This window comes from Nesoenas mayeri (assembly GCF_963082525.1).
Source record: "Nesoenas mayeri genome assembly, chromosome: 1".
Classification (NCBI taxonomy): domain Eukaryota; kingdom Metazoa; phylum Chordata; class Aves; order Columbiformes; family Columbidae; genus Nesoenas; species Nesoenas mayeri.
This window is the reverse complement of record NC_137541.1, coordinates 108,105,548-108,123,436: the sequence shown is the minus strand read 5'-3', so window position 1 is coordinate 108,123,436 and position 17,889 is coordinate 108,105,548. Positions and strand designations below refer to the sequence as shown.

The following is a 17,889-nucleotide window of genomic DNA, read 5'->3' as shown; positions in this document are numbered from 1 at the left end:
AAAATTATTTTGATTTAATGCTGATTTTGAGCAGATGAACAGATCTTAATTTAAGAAAAAGGTCCTAAATTATGGACCCCTGAAGAATTAGCTGGTTTATTTCACTGTTATTCAGAACCTTTTGAATATCAAGCTGAAAATATAATAAAAGGCTGTGCTTCAGCATTTTCAAGATTTCTGAGGCTTATAAATTTTCCTTTAATTTATAATTGACAGAGCTCCTTTTTAAAGTTAGTCAGAAGTCTATTCCAAACAGCTTTTTAAAGAGCTAGCTAGTACTAGATAAGAAAAAAACAGTTCAATGAATGTGTCACTGTTACAGAATCAATGTTGCAACATGCTTATAATATTTCATTAAATAGCACACCTTTAGAAGATGAGAAATCATTAGTTTCAGTCATGAGCAGAAGCATTCACCTTCGCATCAAATACTAAAAATGCCCACACATTTAGGGGCAGTAAAAGAGGATCTTCTAGGCTTCTGCAAGACATTCAGAATTATTTGATTAGTATTTTAATATTTCAGGAGTTTAAAAACACTACTTCAGGGAAAAGAAAATCTAGTTATGTAGTTTGTTTAGGCCAGTAATCTCAACTTTCGAAACTGCTGCATCCCAAATAAAATTGTTAAAAGTTTTTCACTTAACTACATCTTTTTTTAAAAAGAGCATTGCACTAGTGACTACTGCTAACAAGAAAAGACATGGTGATTAAACGTTTCATGTCCTTTAATAGCTAATCTGAAGTGCTAATTAGTGTTCAAAACATGACAAAAATATCAATTGTTACAAAGGTTCTCACCACACTGTAGAGTGATGAATAAACTTCACTTTTTTGTTTTGCTTGAGTCAGAATCGGAACGTTGCAGACCTGGTAGCTTAAGCGCTGGTTAAACAGAGTTATTCTTTATAGGACTTTCTTAGAGGACTTCCCAGGTGTCTCAGCTCACGCCTACTGTCTAAGGAGGCTTTCTGATTTCCCTCTTCTTCACACTCTACACACTTTAGTACAAGGGCAGCCACCAATTTCAGAAACCTAACTCTAATTAAAAATTCAATATTAAACCCCCTTGCCTCCTACAGATTAACCAACGTGAAAGAAGCTTCTTTATTAACCACAAGAGTTTACTGGGCACATTCTTTGGATGCAGGCCTTTCTCACATGCCAGGTAATTTCACTCACAGTGAGCACATTAATAATCCATGAATGCTGTAGGGAGGTATGGGGCTATGGTAAGAGATGTCCCCCCTGCCAGCACAGGACACTGGTAAGGGATGTCTCTCCCGCCAGCACGGGGCTATGACAAGAGATGCCCCTCTCCCAGTCAGCCAGCAGCTCTGCACCAGCTGGCAGTGACCCCCTGCACACAGGCTGACCGTGCTGGCACATCAGGAGCTCAGCGCCCACACCAATAAGTGTACAAATGTGGACCAAGGCAAGAGCCAGGGAAGACTCTCTTTTCACCCCTCTACCAAGACTATGAAAGCATCTCCACCTGCTCTTCCCTGTGATCTGCCTTCGGGCATGGTAAATGCATCTTTCATATGTTACCACTATGAATTAACAATACAAAAATGGTGTATAGTTCATTCAAGACACCTTCCATTAATTGCTTCATTTTTCTATATTTTTTTTTATTAAATGGGTTGGCTTCTTTTCCTATTAGTCTTGACATTTTAATATCACCAATTCTTTTATGCAAACTCAACACGAGAAAAGGCTTAGTCTCAAACTGTAAGATGATGTCATTTCAAATTTTCCTTGAGAAAGTCCATAAATACCCTCAAAAAGATTCCTTTGAAAGCCATAACAAATACTGGCACAAATAAAAGCCAGAGCTTACAACAATATAAACATTTACTGTGACATCATTAATAAGAATTTTCATTCAGAACCCAAACTGATATTTTGAACTTGTTCTAACACACAAGCATACTATACAGACTGATCAGATGATTTCTTATTCTTATCTGTAGAGCACTTTAAAAAAATCTTTGAAGTCCTGTTATGATCTCAGTCATAATTGGCAACTTACTGAGCAATGTGTACTGAAGCCCCTCCTGCCCTCATAACAAATGGGATGCAGATCCAGCCAATATCCACAGCAATACCACATATCAATACTTTGTCAAAGCTCTAATATTTCTCATACAGCTTCAAGGAGCTTCTGAAATAGATTTTGATGGTGTATTTGTTTGTTTTTCATCAGCACACACACAAAGTTTGTTTTGTACTGTCTCACTTATTGTAACAGTGACAAGCATTGAGCAAGATCAAAGCAGCCCTACAGTTCATAGCAGGCAGGAATTTTACACCAAAGGGTTTCCTATTACTCAAAATAATTTAATCGGATAACCTATATGAAACAAAAAGCTTGCAGTACTCTTCTTTCTCCTTCTATTCATACATTGTCCCTCTCTTTTCATGTAAAACAAACTAGGTTATACAGGGCCTGCATTTACAGAGTCTAAGACAAGAGGCACCCATCTGGTCGGTTTCTGTCACCAAGCCCTTCCCCAAATACTGGGTTACAAGTTACTAACACGCTCTCCTCTCCTGCATTCAGTCAGAATAATGGTGAACCAGATGGCAAATAGTGATGGCTTCTACTGAAGTGTGCACAATTATCATTTGGTTATCAGATCTCTCCCTCCAAATAACCTACGCAATAATTGACCTTTTCTGTTGTGCCATTCAGGCAACAATGTCCTTGGTGCATGCCTCTCTACTTAGGGACAAAAGATGCCTGCTCAAGTCCCCCTCCATCCCTTCCTTTTGGGGAGGTGGGGTTGGTTGGTCTTCATTTTTGAAACTCTTGTATTTGCAAAAAGAACCCGACTTTTTTTGGTCAACAGGTTCATCAACAATATATTGAACAGAAACCTCATTTGTGAAATGTTAAGCCTCTAATAACAAATTTTTCCCTTTTCAATTTGCTACAGAATCAACACAAACATGACCACCAAAGAATTTGTCAAGGGACTGCTTGGCAGCTGGGACAAAAGTTAATGGGGTTGTTAATCCTCAGCCCACCTCACAGCTTTTGGCATGGGAAAAAGATAGGAAGAAACACAGGGTGTGCATGTTTTGCTTAGAAGGTGAATCCATCTCAACAGTCAATTTAGCTTCCCAGCTGAGTGAAGGTCCTCAGACCTCCAGGTCTCAAATCAGGAGTGACAGGGCATGGCAGGCTTCAAGTCCCACCTGTGCACAGTCAGATGTGCGTGGAAGAAATCAAAGCACTGCAATGAGGAGGCTACTGGAAAAACACACAAGGCTTCCATTAAACTGAAGGGCATCAACCAACACTGAGCGCCTACAAAAGTACAGACAAACCTGCCTCTTCACTAAGGGCATTTTTCATGCCTAACAGCTTCTAAAAAGGTTGCTGGCAAAGGCATACAGTGTCTTGTAATGGTTTCTTTGTTGAAAACACATTCCCGAGTTTCATGCATCAAACCAAATGCCCCTCAACTTAGCCTTGTCATAAAGCTGAGGCATTTACACACACACAACAAACTGTACCTTATGACAAGACTGAAAATGTTTTCTGTGTTAATGATTAACAAATCTTTGTATTTTCGAATATATAAAATGCCTTAATGTCTTTTTATTTCTAGGTTATACAAGCCCCAAACAGCAATGTCCTACAAAACCAACATCAGCAAGAAATGAATCTGTCAAAGAGCAAACAACTTCTGCCTACCAAACAGGATATATGGAGAGTAATATAATGGAGTGGTTTTAATTAGCTGGGCATACAAAGCTGTTACAAGACAAATTTCTTTCATTAAAAAAGAGCAGCCAGTCTGCTAGAAATGCTTCAGTGCACTTACAGTAAAGATGAGACAAGGCATTTAAACCTTGTTCCTCCTCTGTAGTGAGGAGGAGCCAGAGGACTTGGGATAGAACTGGTGATGAGCAGCCTCTTCACCTGCTGCTGAAATACTGGTAACTCCCCAGTAATGTGAGCAATATGGAGAGTCCAGCAACACATGGGAAAATAAAAATCAGCAGTATAAAGAACCATTTTCTGTAATATTTTTCATACATGTGGGATAATAGGTTCTTACAAAATTAAATGTAGCATTCCTTAGGTCTTCCACTACTAAGTACAGAAGTTTAGTGTTTTAGCAAAAAACTGTGAAGAAGCAGAATTTTCTTCATTACTTCTTTGGTTTTGTTTTCCTTTTATTAGTCTATGTGAAATATTTGCTCATTTGCAAAGGCAATTTCTCTTTCCCAGGGTTATATCCCATAGCACATGGGGCCTGAGTCAAGCACTTATTTCATACATACAATTTCAAAAATGTTATGAATATCACTTAAAAAAATGAAAAAAGATAACATAAAAAAAAGCAGCTGAGAATATGTGTATATGCATAGCATGCCTTTTTTTCTGCTCTCCACTTAAATTAGTCTGCTTTCCACATCATACATTTGTATCGCAACATACTGTTCTCACTTCCCCCTTTGCTTCAGGATAGAGGTACACCCTGAAGAAGGGCTAAATCAGCTGCTCCTTGTGCCACAGGGGCCAGGGGACGCATCAGAAACATCAATGGAAAACCCACTGCAAAGATTATTAGCAGAGGAGTTATTCTGCCCAGGCCCACAGAGAGACTCATGCACTTAGAGACAGAAATTAGATGCCTGAATTTAAGACCACAGTCATCAAAAGCTGCTCTTAATCTTTCAGGGCATGGTTGCAGACAGTTTTGTCTGATCAAATTAGGATGGAGACAGACGCATCCTTGTCTCCAAGTCTTGTTCTTGCCAATGCCACCCTGGGCACACCAGCCACACGCGCACACACACAAACACGAGCCAGGATGCTCATGGTATTTAAGCGTACAGAAGACCTTATGCTCCAAGTCTTTGTTCCCAGGAGTAAGAAAAGATTCTGGATAAAATGAAGAACAAAATATAGATCTTTCTGAAAGCAAAGCTGGGAATCCAAGATTCGCTCTTGTAGCTAAATGGGGATTTTCACTGGACAGCAGTTTCTTATTTTTAACGTGGTTTTGGGAACAGAGATTACAAGATATTGTATGAATGTCAGATTGTTCCCCTTCAGTTCAAAACAAGTCATTGTTCTGGGATGGGAAACTGTGGTTTCTCAAAAGACAAACATCCCTTCTTGCTTGTTTCATTAAACTTGCAAAAGAAAATTTAATTCAAATTAAGAAAACTTCTATTCGAACAGATCCACTGCAGAAAAACAATTGATATATATATATGCTGTTGCCACTTTGCACTCATTACAGGGGCTAATGTTTTGCAAGACACATCTTTTAAACCTTACTAAGCTTATTATTTACTGTCTCCTGACAAGCATGACTTCATTTCAAGAGCTGGCACACATCCTACTGTAAGAATCTAATCTTTAATAACATATCCTAATTAAATAGGCACGTTTAATGCTAAAAAAAAGAAGGGGCTAAAATTCAAAACAAACCAAAAACATTCATTTGACTAAACACTGCAATTGGATTAGAATGCACGGAGCAAACTTAAAGTCACATATGCTACAGCAAAAAGTCATTAAGGGAAGGGGGGGAAAAAAAGGGAGGAAAAAAAACCCCAGAAAAACAAAAATGAAACACACACACACAAAAACCACAGGCAAACATCTCTTTATAGCTGGCCTTACTTGACCTTTCTGAACTCCTAGCTAGTTTATGCCCCATCTGTCAAATGATAATAACTTTAAAGGGAGCACATTTAAGAACTGATCCAAAGTTCATTCAGGTCAATTGTTCTTATGGTGCTTGATTACATGCAAGAAGGGTGCATTCTTCTAGAGGAGCTACATGGATCTATTTTTCTCAACACTGATGGCTGATGTTTACCATTAAACCATTTAAAATTTAGTATTTAGTGCTGTTTCACAGTGGCACAAAAATCCTAAAATACTAAGCAGTAAACAAAAACAAATGACCTCTTGAGATTTAAATACCTGATCATGTCACTAAAGAGCTATTGCTATCTATTTGCTCATTTTTAAATTACTATAATCTGGAAGCCATTTTTTCCTAGGGAGTACAGTCGAAACATTTGACATTACTGAGATGCTTCGAACTCAAAAACTTCAAGCTACAGCTTTGTGAACTGCCATAACACTTTCAAAGATCCTATCAAAAGAAAAGTAAATTAGATAGATCTGCTATTTTAGAAACAATTTTATCATTGGTTGAAACTAAATCCCAACATACATCAATCTTTTCCTTCAAAGGTCTCATTTTAATTATTTCTTGAGGTGAATTTTGATTTATTAAGATTTACCAAAACAGTTTTCTGCAGGAAACTCCTTACAGTATTTGAAAGCACTAAAGGAGACAGTATAGGATTAAAATTTTAAGTTTTAATTCTTAGGATAAATACAAGTCAATTACCTTGTAAAGGGTGGACCACATTACTGAACATATACAAACTGAGGAAACCTAATGAAATGACAAGACAACATTATAATTTCTAGATGTTATTTAATTCTGCCTGTTAGTTGAATCAATTTCATACATATGTAACTGAAAAGTTATGAGCATGTTCGTTTTTCCTTTGGACCTAAAAATGTCACAATTCTCACCACAGCCAACAATATATTATCAACTGAAGAACAAACATATTCTAAAATAAGACAGCAAAGTTTTTATTCAGCTTTACCTTCTTTTCAGCTACAAAACAAATTTTTGCTTAATTTTGGGGTTTTTTTTGAAGGAAGGCATCACATATCAAAGTTACCTTTTGAGTTATTCTATTACACAGACAGCACTCATTCCCCTAAACAGGAGTTTGGGCAGATCTGCAGAGGTGAAAAACATGCAGAACAGGGTATCCTGCAAATTCAAGCCCCCTGTTTCACAGTCCCTGGTATTCGGATGCCCAGACAGCCACCTACAGCACCCCATTATAACCCACTTTGGAAAGCATTGTCTCAGGAAGACGTGCAAAACCCTATGATCTGATAACACCACCAGAAGCAGTCACTAATTGTCCAGTCTGTTCAGGTTTACTCCTTCATAACTCATTAGTGTTAGTTACCTCCAGTTCATAATTGAATAGTTCAGTGTGGCTTGCAGCGAGCTGAGGGACAACAGTTCGGATGGAAGACAGAAACTAGATGATGGCCAAATAAGTAACAGAAAAGGGTTTTATTGACCAAGACAGAACCAGTGAGCTCCTTGTAAACTACCTTAGTAAGCTTCTAGTAACTGAAAACTGAAAAGAAGAAATTACCTTTAGCCTTCTGCAAGAAAATTCATCTTTTATTCATCTAGTGAATACTACATAGTACCATGGGATATATTGGCATAGAAAAGTGTTCTGTTTTTTCCCAAGACCTTGGGTTTGTACGCTGGCAAATGCTGACATTTCCATCAGAGAAATGGCTAGCACTCCTCCATTAGCTTTGCCATGACTCTTCAGCTGCCTTATTCAAGGCAAGGTAGCTAGTAGGAACACCAAATCCTTCATTTAAAAGCAGACGAAAAGGAAACATGCTAATCTTAGGAATACAGAAGTTTCATGATTGCATATGTACCATTTTACTTTCTGTAGTTGCTAGTGGTAGCTTCATCATAACCCATTCAATCATTTAAATGCTATGCCAGTAATGCAATTTGCTAAAGCAGACATTTAAAACAATCCTTTGAAGGCTATGAAGTATCCAGTATCTTTAAAAAATTAGTTTATTTGCTCTCAGGGAGTCCAGTCCTGCCATATAACAAACTTTCTTATTTTTGTAATTATAAACTGTCCTCCTTCTTTCAAATGTTCAGATTGACACATACATAGAAATTCCTTATGTACAATGACTACGCTTCCAGGCTGAACCTCTTTCTCTCAAATCCATACGTAGAGCATGACAAATTATTCACACTACACTGTGCTCTTAGAATCAGTTACCAGGGCTCCAGAAATAGGTTTTTGAAAACAGACTGCATTAAACAGATAAGATCCATATGGTTTAAAATATATAATGAAATAACAGCTAAAGTAATGAATACTACATTTGATTTTGAAGTCCCGTACCCAACAGCAAAATTACCAATCACAGGTATCTTCAAGAGGACTTGTGGGGCATAACACTCAAGACTATACTAAAAAAATACAACAAAACATTTAGAAACAATAAGCATCCACACTTCAGGTAAAACTAATGTATATTTAGTTTTATTTGAAAATGTTTGAAGATTGCAGTATTTGAAAAGGGCAATAAACACCTCTATGAAAAGCAATAATGACTACTTCATCACCATGCACTTACAGAAAGTTTTGGAAATAAGTAAAAGCAGACTATAAAAATAAAACCACACTAACAGATTATTTTTTTCATATTAGCTCTAATAAAATAAAGTCTGCCAAAAAGAGCCATGCTTGACCTCTTAAGAGAAATGGAGATGAAGGGCACACGGTTCTCTCCATGGCAATAAAGCAACAATAAACGAGCCAGCCAGAAGTCAACCAACACTGAACACTCAAGAAGGTAGTTTTTGGATATGCCACCCCACATTTCAGTCACACTTCAACTGGAATAATAAAGAAGAAAGTTGTTGTTTGCTTGGTGTTTAAAAGGTGTACAGAAAGCAGGACAAGTGTCGACTCACAGTAGTTGACTGTACACAACATGTTATTATTTCAGAGAGCAACTTTTCTTTTGCATACAAAAGGTCCCTCCACCACTATTTCTTAAAAATCTGAAACAAAATAAGGACAAAACTGGCACTGCACCTTGCAAATTAAAATATTCACCATGTGAAGGCAACCAGTAAAACTACAAACCAGTTAAAGGAAGGCATGACAGTCATAGATATCAATGAGGGGAATTCAATTACAAAGATTTTAATTATTAATCTGGAATTTAATCGGGGAGCTAGAGCTAACTCTCCAATTATTATGAAGAATGCCAGCGAGCCTTCAGCAACCACACCCGGTCACAAGTTCAGGTTGACACCTTTCAAAAAACACCAAGGGCTCTTGTCACTCCCATGAAGGGCTTCACTGTTGACTCAGAAGGAAGAATGTCATCTAGTGAACTACTCAGACAACACCAGAATGTCCCACCTATATTTACCTCGCCTCATTATGCAGAGGAAGGTTTTCTTCACCTTCTTATTGATGTAAATATTATCAGGAGAGAAGGGAGAGAGAGAGAGAGAAGGAAGGAAAGCCAGAGAGGAAAATTCTATTTTAAAATAGGTCATTTATAGCTGTAGCTATTGGTGACTGGCAGATCTGGCTAAACTAAAAATAAATTATACACTTTAAAAAAACCAGTAATATTATAAACTTCTACATAGCCAACAATCATCCTCTGTGCGAGGCAAGTGCCATTTAGAGGTGACCCAGCCAGCTGCTCAGCAGTATCCATGGGTATGTCCACTCTGACAAATATAAGAGTGCCAAGGAGCAGGTCCCAGCATTACCATGGCTCATGCACACCCTTAGCTCCCACCTCAACATTCCTCCAGACCACTTTGGCCAGCTTGCACATGAAGATTTTGTTCCACTGGTGGTACTAAATCAAGCAGCGCAAACATGGCCCTATCAGCAATATATGAAGTTATAAATGGCTTATCAGCTTGCGCAGCTCAGCTGGACATCCACTGACCATCCACAGTAGACATCAGCAAAATCCTAGCAGAGGAGTCTCCACAGCGTTCACAAGGCAAAATTCAGCATTACCAAGAACCTGTGCTGCCTAAATCAATGGATGTTTGATGCTGATGTGAGTCTTAAACTATTTATTAAAAAAAAAAAAAAGCTACTTGAACCTTTAACATAAAGGCTCAACTAATTCTTATCAGATTTTTACCCTCTTTTTCACACAAAAGAAAAGGTATATTACAAAAGTACAGCACTTTGCATCCCACTGTATTAAAATAAAACACTTCAGCTGAATATAGTTTAATTACAGCTTACTCTGGCACACTCATATATTAATTAACAGTTTACTTGAAAATCCCCACCATATGGTACTGTAGCAGATGTTAATCATGTAAGGCCAAACACTTGGAAATTACTGTTCTAGGCACCTCATCTGAGGTACCAAGTGCCCCAAATTTCTACTTAAAGGATAAACTGGAAATGCTGAGAACCCTGCAAGATCACACTCACAGCTATTTTCTCAAGGATAACATTATTTGGCAGATAAGAAGAAGAAAAAGGGCTAGGTTTTCAAGCCTCCAGTGCTTTCAGATGTCTTGATACACACAGCACTAAATTACCTTTGAGTAAGAGAAATGCCTACACTGAAAACCTCAAGGGAAAAATTTGTTTCATCTACCAGACATCTGCTAACCCTCATATACGGCGAGGGCAAAATGTATGTATGAACAGATGCTCAGGTAGCATTCCAGATCTTGGATGCACCAGAGAAATGGGCCTGTGTCTTCCAGCCCTTCACCCTTCAATTGCAGGAAAGGAGCATTATCAAGAGCAGCAGATGATTGCTCTTGGACAGTCAGCTATTTTAAATTCAAGAGCAAATGTCCTGCTAAGTCCAGCTGTCCCACAAGAAGAAAGTAAATTCCCTGCACTGTGCTGCAAATAGGTTCACATGGCAGTTGCTTTCCTCTATATTTTGACTATAACATGGGCTCAATACAGGGCCCTCATTCTTTTTCTTCTTGCAAAATACAACCCATCTCCACCTCCTTACTTCACCATTTTAGAAAAAATGGATGCATTTGAAAAGCTAGAAGAGATGAGTGAAGAGAATATAAGATTTCAGTTTCACAACACAGCCCTTCCACAATTGCACTCTTTTTTGAGTAAGGTATTTGGGAACCCTTATCCTACAGCATTTATTTTGATAAGTATTCAGCTTCTCAACTGAAGGTTTAAAGGTTTCATTAAGTAAATTATTGAAGCAGTGTGATAGTAGCAGTTTTGTTTTATTTGGATCTGGAAATCTAAAGTTAAGTTATCTTGCTAAAGGCAAATGCTTGCTACAGGTGATCATTTATTTAGCTATGTTAGGATTTGATAAGGAAACTGTAACTTCATGGGGAAAAAAAAGAAAACAACAAAAAAGAAAACACATCTACATAGCAAGGGAGCCTGAGGAACAAGCTTTTTCTTTCTCCTGGCTGCATATCTTTGATAGCAAGACTTGCATGAAGAATTTTCTCAGGAAACAGCTTTTCCCTATTTCTCTGGAAGTCAGTAACAAATATTAATACTTGACTCTGAGAAACACAGTACAATCAAATGCTACAGTAACTCTACTGAGATAAAATGGTTATCTACACTTCTGAGGATAAGACAGAAAGGCTAGACCATTTGCCAATTTGGGTTTTACAAGATAAAACTGCCAGTTTTACTATTGTCAGACCACTAATAGACAACTACTTGCAAAGATTCAAAAAATACATTTGTATATACTTCAAAACTCTCATCTGAAAAGTGATCTGGTTTATATCACTGCCTTGCAAAATTCTTGACACCCATTAACCAGAAAAGGCATTTGTAAATTGCTTGGTTTAATACTGCAGTGTGCAAATAAATCTGAATAAGATCAGAATATAGAGCTTTGCTGAACTGTTGCTTAAAACCACTTGAGAAAACATATTGTGAGGCCATATTTAAACTAACAGATGTTTCAGAAACAGAACAATATGTTCAAACAAAATAAAGGTGTAAATGGGCAGTGTAAAAAGATCTTCACAACTAACACATTAATTTCGTTAGCAAGTGAGATCATCTCATCTAGGAAAGCTCCCTCCTGAAAAGATCATTAATTTAGAAATGAATTCTCATGCTATGCTTGAAATTTGGCTGCACGAATTATTTGCAGAGTGGCTGCTTATGTAACGTTGCCTTTGCTATGGCAACACCAGGGCTGTTAGGCTTTGACACATCCCAGTTGCAATTGCAGTTTCATTTTCTGCTGATAAAAAAATGGCAGGAGAGGTTTTCTAATCACAAACCAAGATGCTCCAAAACACATCACTGTGACTGATGTGGTGGCCGCTGATACTGCTAAAACTCCTAATGTCAGAAGGGCAAGCAAAAAGTGAGACATCCGTAGGAAAAATAAACAAGCTAAAGAGAGAGATCTTCCAGTGCTGCTAGCACAACAGGTTTAAAGCTCGAGTCCTTAAAACTAAGGTTTGGAATAGCGCAGTTTGACCCTTGACCATCAGTCTTTGTACACACTCTCCTCTCCAAACAGACTCTCAACTTGTCTTACTAAAATTCTAATTACTTTCTTACAAATAGAATAACTATTTATACATTTAAAAGTTCAGGAGTTCATCATAATTGTGGTCCAACTATATAATATTTTTCTACAGCTTTTCTTGCTAGGCATTACAGTAAAAGCCTTAACTCCATTTAACAGCATTGCTTCAAAGCTAATGGAGTAGTACATGTACCTTCTGATACTGCAAAATTTCAGTTTGCTTTTCTTGGGAGAAAAGAGAAGTCTTAATGCTGACAAATTGTAAAACACCTGATCTATTCCACATATGGCACTTAGCAATGACTCTTCAAGTTGATGACTACTCTGCAGCTCATCAGTCATCTACACAAGCTTCATAAGGAACTAAAGTTTCAGAATCCAAGTATTTTTCATACTCTTAAGTATCCACCTTTTGTTTCCGTGAGACAACTCAGCCTTTTCCGTATTGTTTCTAATAGTCCATTTGTTAATGGCCCTACCGAAAGCAATACGAAGGGAATTAGCATAACCAAGTACCTTTAACTCAATAAACCACCGAAAAAACCGAAAAGGACAAAATTGAAAGCCTAAAATGAGGCACATACATATGTGAAAGAGCATCTCCTCTCTACCATAAAGTAGATGCTCACAGGCCTTTTTAGCACCGTAGTCCAGTCTACACTCCAGGAAAATCTCTCTCCTGAATTCTGTCCATAACAGTCTTCTTCAGAAAAAGCCAAGACAAAAAATCAGGTAGGTCTGATGGAGACCCTGAATACAACAGTCATCTTTACAGTTTTTAAGACCCAAATCCATTCGCTTGATCCAAGTGCTGCAAGAAGGTTTGTGCCTTCACAATCTTCTCTGTTGCTACCTGATGGTTCAGGAACAGCAGCAGGACCTGGGTGTTGCCACAGAAGTTCTAGGGCTCTGCACATGCAGGAACATGAGTTAAAGAATCCCCATGGCAATATCTTTTTTAAAGTAATCATTAAGCATTAGAGTCTTTCATTTCAGACCATTCCCGCAAATTCTTGCGTTTTCTTGATGGATAATATGTAATTCTCATCCCACCAAGTGGAACATAGTTGTCAGCAGCCCATGATGATTCCATGCAAACACACATGCTACTGAAAATGGACATGAACTTCTGTATGTAAAGAGCAGACAGAAACTCAGTTCTTAAATCCATGTAATATTCAGTCATCCAAATAGGGGGGCTTTTGCATTCTAGTTTTTTTTTTGCTAGCAAATTAGTGTTTCTCCTTCTCTTCCCGCAGTCCTCCTAAATATCTACATGCTTCTAAACGCTGGTAAAGTAGACTTTATAAAAGTAAAAAGCTCCTATTCCATAGCATTAGAAGCCTTTAGAGCAACTCCATGCCTGATGTCAGCTTCTTCAGTATGACTACCATTACAACAGTATAAGCTGTATGAGCTTAGTATAAGCTCTATGAGCTGTCATTCAGCAAACAAAAAATAAATATTTAAGCTTTGTTAGATAAAGTAATATAAATTTTTCCAGGTGGATTGCATCTTGAACAGATTCTGCCATCCAGAGACTGGTAATGAATTAAAACTAGAATATTGTTAAAAGCAGCAAGTCCTTATCAAACTACGACCATTATAAATAACCTCAGACAAAATAAGTTAAATTACAAGACTCAGTTAAAAACATCCTGATGTTTGGAAAGTAACTGCGTATTTTTGAGTTTCCTCAGCACCTCAGAAATCTAAACCACATCTGACATGTTCTCTTCCCGAGTCAGTGAAACCCATGACATTTGATGGCACTTGCCTATGCAACGTGTCATCGTCTTGCAACGCAGCAGTGGGATTCACACATGTCCTCCAAAGGGGAGGCAGAGGAGGTGATTGACATAGTTTCAGCTCACTTATCCATGCAGGGCCTTTAAAATTAGTCCTAAATATATGAAAAGCAAAATAATACACAGTTTGAATCAATTTAAATATTCATTTTATCCTCCACATATAATATGCTATCCTGTGGGAGAGATGAGCTAATCCATCTGCTCTTTTTTCCAGCTCTATGACAATTAATCTTCTGTCTGTGGGTTTATTTTAAACCATTCCAAAACTCATGTGCTGACACAGGCTCCACTTGTTTTGTCATTTTCATTTGCAAAGTTTTAGCTGGTACTTCGGTCCACAACTTCTTATCATACACATTTTCAAAGGTCAAAATGTAGATAGTCTCCTACTGGCATAGCCAGTTCCAGGTACAACTCTATATCTCAGCAGCAATATAGGATATTAAAGGATACATAGGCCAACCATGTTTAACAGGGAATTAAAAAATGAGAAGATATTGGAGAGACTGTATGTATTCCGTGAATACCCACAGTCTGGAGCCTGCTCCTATCCAGCCATCCATCCCAGAGCTTCGCACTTTTGTCTAACTTCCGAGCAGGAATACTTTTTCTGTCTTCATTTCTCACATCTTTTAATATTAGGTTCGATGCTTTATCACTGCCCTGAACAAAATGCCACTGAAGTAACAGCTCTTTTGCCTAAATAAAGAATTCCAGACAGGGCCTTTTATTGCAAACTTTCAGGTCATACCAGCAAGACCATCACAAAAACACTGAGAGCAATAAAATCTAAAGTGTTTCATTTCCCCTTACTTTCAGATAACTGTAAACAATGTTAAACAGTAGGATTTTCTTTTTTTCAGGAAAGATTTTGCTTTGAACATTGAAATCTATTTTGAAGAATGCTCTTTACAGAGCTGCTCTGAGCAGGTATATTACATAGCAGGGCACTTACTTCAAGGAAGAGGTAAAACTGAGTTCAACATTTAAAAATCTGTAAAATAGTCTCAATAAATCAGCAAAATATTCTCAAATCTTGAAGTTTAATGTAATTTATGCAAGCCAGACTTGACTGCTGCTAATGCGAAGACCACTAATGCATTCACCCCAAAGTTCTCATGTCAGAGACACATTCATGTTTTCCTCATATAACTGTATTGGATACCTCTTAAAACACAAACAAGCTATTTTTAAGCCTTTCAGAAAATTATTTTGTTGGAGACAATGTCTTTAAAGCAGCAGCAGAACATTTTTTCACACTGATTTCAATAACAATGTTTGCAATGCTACAAATTATAAGTGTGAAAAACAAAGTTGCTGTAGCCAAGACCACTTGTCCTTATCCTTTCTCCAAACTCTGCAAGGTGTGATCTATCAGACAGGACCAGACCTGCCCACAGCTGCTGGTCATGCTCATCTCCAGGCTCAACTTCCAAAACTAGAGTGGCTATCGAGGTGGTTTTCCTCAGACAAGGCTAATCAAAGGCAGGTGCTTGATTTATTTGCACCTCACTCTAAATGAAGGCTAATCTGCAATTCAGAATTCAAAATAAAAGCTTGAAGCAACATATATGGGTTTGCTCAGTAAAAATGAAAGTTCTCCAGAGAAACAACCGAGCATTCCCACCAAAATAAGCAGGTTAAATGCTAAAAAGCAAGCTTCATAATCCAAAAAGTAGGCATGATGGCAATAAATGCTTTTTTTTTGGTAAACTTCACAGAATTATTTTATAAACTGATATACAGTTCTGTGTGTTAGTCACAGGTTTCTAACAACAGACTCAGCCTCACAATTTTAATCTTATCATTTAGCTTACTGTTTTTAAATAACTGATTTTATATTGATGCAGTACAAAAGCAAAGTATGCAACGTATTCAACTATCATTTAATAAAAGTACTTAAAGTATTACATTTTTGAAGTGTTTTAAAAATGCACTATCTGCAAAATCATTATTTCTTCTGCATTGCCAAAATATGGGGGAGGCATCTCAGACATTGATCTCAAAAAAAACTCCTACACAATTTTTTTTTTTCAGAAGTAAAAATGTTGGAAGATAAATAGCTGTAATAAAACATTATGAGGTTGAAAAGGGTTTGCTTTTAATACTGATCATCTGTCGCTACTTCAATTTTTGTTATTAATACTTACAAATTTTTTAGCAGATGAAAGATCGCATTATTCTTTTTTATTATTATTATTCTATGGATTGAAAATGCCTAAAAAAAAGGAAAACTATCTATGTTACTGAATATAATTGTAACTCGACAGCTATAAATGCCAGGATTGAATAACTGAAAACATATGCTATATGCCTGAAATTTTAAGGATGATGAAACTGTCACATTAGTAGCACGCAGCATGTTATAAAGAACTCCCACAATGTAACAGTTGTTCAAAAGTTGTACCCATCCGGTCATTCTATCTTTATTAAAAGATATATAATACTAGATGGTGATTTATTCAAAACGCAGCTGCAGCCTAAGTTAAAGGTAATTAAAAAAAAAAAAGAAAAAAACAAAACAAACAAACAAAAAAAACAAACACAAAAAACAGAAAAAGCAAACAAACAAAAAAACCTCCCACACCTTTTAAAATTAGAATATTGAAGTTGGTACATGCAGAATACCAGAAAAGCACTTCCAGAAAGTCCAAATTTTATTCTCATTAGGCTTTATTTTGGGGGAGGACAGGTGAGGGAGCGGGAGGGGCAAGGCAGCATCTACAAACACACGTCAGCCCAGCAGACTCTTCTAGGCTAATGTAAATTCCGATCTTTAAATGCCGCCCCTGCGGACGGGGATCGCCACCCCCCACGCGTGAGTGCCCTCGGCCCAGTCTGAGCGCACTTCGCCCGGCGAGGCGGTTTCACGGCAGCGTGGGCGGAGGGGGCGGGAGAGGGCGTCACGGCATCCCCAGCACTCCCGAAGGCGCGGACTGACCCACCGGCCCCGCCGCCCGTGGAGCCCCCCCCGCCCCCCGCGCGGGGCGCGGTTGCAGCCATGCCCCCGGCACGGGCGAACGCCCCAGGCTGGGTTAAACTTTTATTTCGCGAGTCACTTCACACCGCATCTGTCGGGAGCAGCCGACCACGCTCCTCGCCTCCCCTCGCTGCTGGGGGAGGAGGAGAAGCCCCATCGCCACACCGCGGCCGCCGCCCGGCAGCATCCCGGTCTACCCCGGGCACAGCATTCCTCCCGCCCTGCTCCTCCACCTTGCTTTATGGGCCGCCAAGGGTCGCCAGCCGCCCCCACTCTGCACCTGGGGGCGGAGGGGAAAGCGCAGCCCCTCGCCCCAGGGTAGTCCGGGACCGCCAGCGCCCGCGCTACTCCTTCGCCCCGGCAGCGTGGCCCCGACGGCCTCCCCCCTCCTTTCCACCTCCTAGCCGAAACGTGGGGGTAGCCGGCGGTGCTTGGAGGCGGGACCCCGGCGCGGGGGAAGCCGCGCAGCTCTCCGCACCTGTGGGGATGGGGGGGTGATGGGAGAGGGGCACCGCGCAGTCCCAGCGCCGCTCCTCACCTTTCATCCAGTCGACGACTTGGCTCGGCGACCACTTACTGACGGGCTCCATGATGAGGGCCATGGGGGTATCGGGGGTGCGGGGCTCAGGTGGCCACCGCTCTCCGGGCGAGGGCTGAGGCTATACGGTGTGGCGGGACCGCGCTGCCCGTAGCCCGAGCGGCGGCTGCGGGAGGAGAGAGCCTCTAAATCCTTGCTTCCCTGCGCTCCGCTCGCTCGCTCGCCGCCTCTGTGCCTCCCAGGGGATTTCAGTTCATGTTGCCGGCTCGGCGAGGAGGGGGAGGAGGAGGAGGAGGAAGGGGGAGGAGGCGGTGGCACGCTCCGACGCCTCCCGCCCCCGCGGACCCACGGGCAGCAGCAGCGGTGGCGGTTCCCC

General features: G+C 39.5%; 1 protein-coding gene across 4 annotated transcripts in view; it reads right to left on the bottom strand.

Annotated features, from left to right (window-relative positions):
• The window catches only part of CNKSR2 (connector enhancer of kinase suppressor of Ras 2), a gene marked incomplete at both ends in the record, with an annotated part of 212,516 nt that extends 194,939 nt beyond the window's left edge, over positions 1 to 17,577 (bottom strand). For all 4 annotated transcript variants that reach the window (XM_080363336.1, XM_080363337.1, XM_080363338.1 and 1 more), the window contains one exon: positions 17,514 to 17,577. In XM_080363336.1, the coding sequence (XP_080219462.1) occupies positions 17,514 to 17,577 (64 nt within the window). The remainder of the gene's footprint in view (positions 1 to 17,513) is intronic.
• Between the last annotated feature and the right edge of the window lie 312 nt (positions 17,578 to 17,889).